General features: G+C 43.7%; 1 protein-coding gene across 1 annotated transcript in view; it reads right to left on the reverse strand.

Annotated features, from left to right (window-relative positions):
• Positions 1-416: 416 nt before the first annotated feature.
• The window catches only part of LOC139385077 (major intrinsically disordered Notch2-binding receptor 1-like), a 44,563-nt gene continuing 40,657 nt past the window's right edge, over positions 417-4,322 (reverse strand). The window contains exon 5 of the mRNA XM_071130122.1: positions 417-614. Coding sequence (XP_070986223.1) covers positions 417-614 — 198 coding nt within the window. The remainder of the gene's footprint in view (positions 615-4,322) is intronic.

Here is a 4,322-nt window from a genome sequence, read left to right on the forward strand (position 1 = left end):
TAAATGTAAAAGATATACTGTAGACATTGTGTACCGTCTGTCTTTCATCATAAATACACAAATGTCAATAAGTAAATATAGGCAACAATAGAAAATATCAAACTTGCAACATTCCCCTCTGAACAAATTCCTGATTTCCTAATACCAATGCCCATCCCGTGGCATAACAACTAAATCATGTAGAAAAGAATATAGACTTGATTCCAATACCACGAACATAGGTCAGATTCACATTAAACAATACATGTACCTCACTCTTCAAACGTCCACATAGCCAATCAGAGGGCTGCTCCTGTAATTGGACTGATACCTTATAGCTCACACATATTCAGTCCTTTTTCAATTAGCCAGAATAAACAGGGGCAGAGGGAAAGTGTGCGACTTTGAGCACTTCGTAGAGCACGACTTGGAGCACTTCATGACTTCATAGTGCATATGGGCACAACGATGACCAGGATCACAGTGCAGGCGGCCGCGGCAATCAGTGCTCCAATCTTGCACACCTTGGCCCTCCGAAACTCTGCTTCCTTCCTCTTCAGCAGCGAATCGTAACCCGGCGTGTAGATATCCTCCATCCAGTACTCCAGGTTATTGGGGTTCAATGACTCCTGCGTCTGAAAAGGAAAGAAGGGGTTTGGGGTGGAAAGGACATCTGGAGGTCAGGTCAAACAGTTTTGCCCACTGGGATGTGATTTTAGCAGGGTTTGGGGTGGAAAGGACATCTGGAGGTCAGGTCAAACAGTTTTGCCCACTGGGATGTGATTTTAGCAGGGTTGGGGTGGAAAGGACATCTGGAGTTCAGGTCAAACAGTTTTGCCCACTGGGATGTGATTTTAGCAGGGTTTGGGGGTGGAAAGGACATCTGGAGGTCAGGTCAAACAGTTTTGCCCACTGGGATGTGATTTTAGCAGGGTTTGGGGTGGAAAGGACATCTGGAGGTCAGGTCAAACAGTTTTGCCCACTGGGATGTGATTTTAGCAGGGTTTGGGGTGGAAAGGACATCTGGAGGTCAGGTCAAACAGTTTTGCCCACTGGGATGTGATTTTAGCAGGGTTTGGAGTGGAAAGGACATCTGGAGGTCAGGTCAAACAGTTTTGCCCACTGGGATGTGATTTTAGCAGGGTTTGGGGTGGAAAGGACATCAGGAGGTCAGGTCAAACAGTTTTGCCCACTGGGATGTGATTTTAGCAGGTTGGGGTCATCTACATTTCTACGCCAGTCAACTCAGAAAGTAAACTGAATTTCAAATTCACAAATGGAAAAAAAATCTATTTTCTTTTCAATTAATTCTTAATAAACTGAAAAAGAAAGGTATTTATGTTAAAAGAAAAAAATTAAACTAATTCACTGCCTGAACTGAGTAACTTCAATTCAAATTGAGCCCAACCCTGGATTTTAAATAGAAAGGCTACGTCCCAATTTTGCACTCTTCTTGCAAAGTGCACACTTGCACACTCCTAGTCCTGGATTTAAAATAATTGTATTGTTGTAAACATTGGCCAGAGGGAGCTTTCACCATTGGGAAATGCATTATGGAAAGTGTGCAAGTGCACACTTTGGGAAAGGGGTGGAGATTTGGGACTCAAGCAATGAGGAAGCAAGAGATTAAGAGAGAGATGGATTTAGTGAATCTGAAAGACAAAGAGGGAGAGAGATAGGGTAGTGAAAGAAGGAGACAGTTAATGAAGGAGAGAGCTACTCTGAGTCTATCTGATGGCAGAATGAGTAGGGACAGCAGTATTCAAATTATTCATTCAAGTGTTATTGTGACACTTACAAATGTGGTTCTGCATGACGACTTCCTCACTGTACAGTATACTAGGGCCAAGTTACATTGTGGAGGATTTAGAACCACATTGACTGAAACAGGATGGTGGGAGAGAGTTTATGTAGGTGAAACAGAGAGGTACATTTCATGAAGAATGCATTGATTATTGAGGAGTTATTATTCTTTCATTCTGGTTGAAACAGGACAACAGACAAACAGATTGAATTCCCTTCTTATCCCATGTCTCATTTGGTTTGTGTGAGTATGCTATGGGGGGCAAAAATGATTCTTCCAAGATTGGATTTCTAGCAATCATACATTGATATTTTAATTGACTCTCACATTTCAAAGAAAGATTGTAAGAGAGAGCGATGGGGAGAGAGAGAGAGAGAGAGAGAGAGAGAGAGAGAGAAAAAGAAAGAGAGGGAAAAAACAGGAGAGAGATCAGACGAGAGAGAGAGAGATAGAGAGGGAGAGAGAGAGAGGGACAAAACAAGAGAGAGAGAGATCAGAAGAGAGAGAGCGAGAGAGAGAGATAGAGAGGGATAGAGAGAGAGAGATAAAACAAGAGAGAGAGATCCGAAGAGAGAGAGCGAGCGAGAGAGCGATAGAGAGAGAGATCAGAAGAGAGAGAGCGAGAGAGATCAGAAGAGAGAGAGCGAGAGAGAGAGAGAGAGAGAGAGAGAGAGAGATAAAACAAGAGAGAGAGCGATAGAGAGAGAGAGAGCGATTGAGAGAAAGGGATAAAACAGGAGAGAAAATAAGACAGAGAGAATCAGCAGGAGCCAGCAACCTCATTTTCCACTGCTCTGCATGGACATGTCCTCTGTGGCTCTCCTCTCAGCATCCAAGATCCAGCAACAACCAGTGGTGTTCAGTATAGGTTGGCAGGCTACCACCCATAGAGCTGTAGTCAAAAGTAGTGAACTATGAAGGGGACAGGGTGCCATTTGGGACGCATCACGTCAATTTTTTTGGAAGAAACGCCCCTTGAAACTGATTTTGGGTCAGTTTTGCATATCCCCCATAATAGTTCAGGTTAGGATTCAGGGGGAGTAAAATGATCCTACATGTGTGCCTGAGTGAGATCCTGGGAGACTTCTGTCTCTGACACTACAGCCTTCCCATTTCTCCCATCTGCTTGTTTCTCTGACAACCCCATCTTGACTAGCCTCATCCCCCTTCAGTGTTATTGCCTATATGGACCCTGTGATAAACATTTGCGGTGGTTGGCGAGAATCAATGGCCGCCGACGGTAATCCGTGTCCTTGTGAATGTTTGTTTCCATCTGGCCCCTGGGAGACATGGGAAGGAGAGGGGAAGCTGTAACATTCTGGACAACAGAGTTGTAATCTGGGATTGGTACATATACTTTTTTACTTTCAAATCAATTACATAATAGATTATTTTTAAGAATATAAATATGATACAGTCGGCGGCCAATGATTCTCGCCAAGGGTCCATTATTCCTTATGAGCTTATATCAACTGTCGTACCCCATCAGAACCCAAAATATGAGCTTGTTTACCTCCATTTGTTGTAAACAATGTTTTACGTTTACATTTACACTCTTATACAGAGCGATTTACAGGAGCCATTATGGTTAAGTATCTTGCTCAAGGGCACGTCGGCAGATTTCTCACCGGCTTACTGGACCAACACTCTGAAACGCCAGGCTACCTGCCACCCAATGTAAATGTAATCACTGTACAGCTCAAAAACAGGATTAGAACTATCACTTTCTCATGGTCAGTCCTTGCATCCACAGCTCCATCTATGAATCTGAGAGTGGTTCCATTTCTCCAGCCATATTCCTCAGCTGTTAACCAAAAGAGTGGCAGGGTGGGGCTTTGTTGCTAATATAGTGGAGGTTTACTGCAGGGAGAGGGTTGCTTCATTGATTGGTACAAAAGGACGTCTTTGAGCATTAATGCTGGGGGATTTAATGATGTTCTTGTGTTGATGCCGGCAGGGAGAGAGAGAGAGAGAGAGAGAGAGAGAGAGAGAGAGAGAGAGAGAGAGAGAGAGAGAGAGAGAGAGAGAGAGAGAGAGAGAGAGAGAGAGAGAGAGAGAGAGGGAGAGAGAGAGAGAGAGAGAGAGAGAGAGAGAGAGAGAGAGAGATGAGAGAGAGAGAGAGAGAGAGAGAGAGAGAGAGAGAGAGAGAGAGAGAGAGAGAGAGAGAGAGAGAGAGAGGGAGAGGGAGAGGGAGAGAGAGAGGGAGAGGGAGAGAGAGAGGGAGGAGAGAGAGAGAGAGAGAGAGAGAGAGAGAGAGAGAGAGAGAGAGAGATTTTTAGAGAGGAGAATAGGAAGAGAGAAAGAGACAGACAGACAGACAGACAGACAGACAGACAGAAAAGCATGTACTGTAAGAAGCTAAATGCCTAGCCGTTCATAATTGGAGATAAGATAATAACTAATTCACTGCAGAGTTGATTATCTCTCTCAACAGAATACTACTGGCCTCATTCACTATAGTTCAACTTTGAATAAGGAAATCTTAGTGATTTTCTGATCTACATATTACAAAAACCATGGTTTTCTATCTACTGTGCAG

The sequence above is a fragment of the Oncorhynchus clarkii genome, chromosome 26 (assembly GCF_045791955.1).
Source record: "Oncorhynchus clarkii lewisi isolate Uvic-CL-2024 chromosome 26, UVic_Ocla_1.0, whole genome shotgun sequence".
NCBI lineage: Eukaryota > Metazoa > Chordata > Actinopteri > Salmoniformes > Salmonidae > Oncorhynchus > Oncorhynchus clarkii.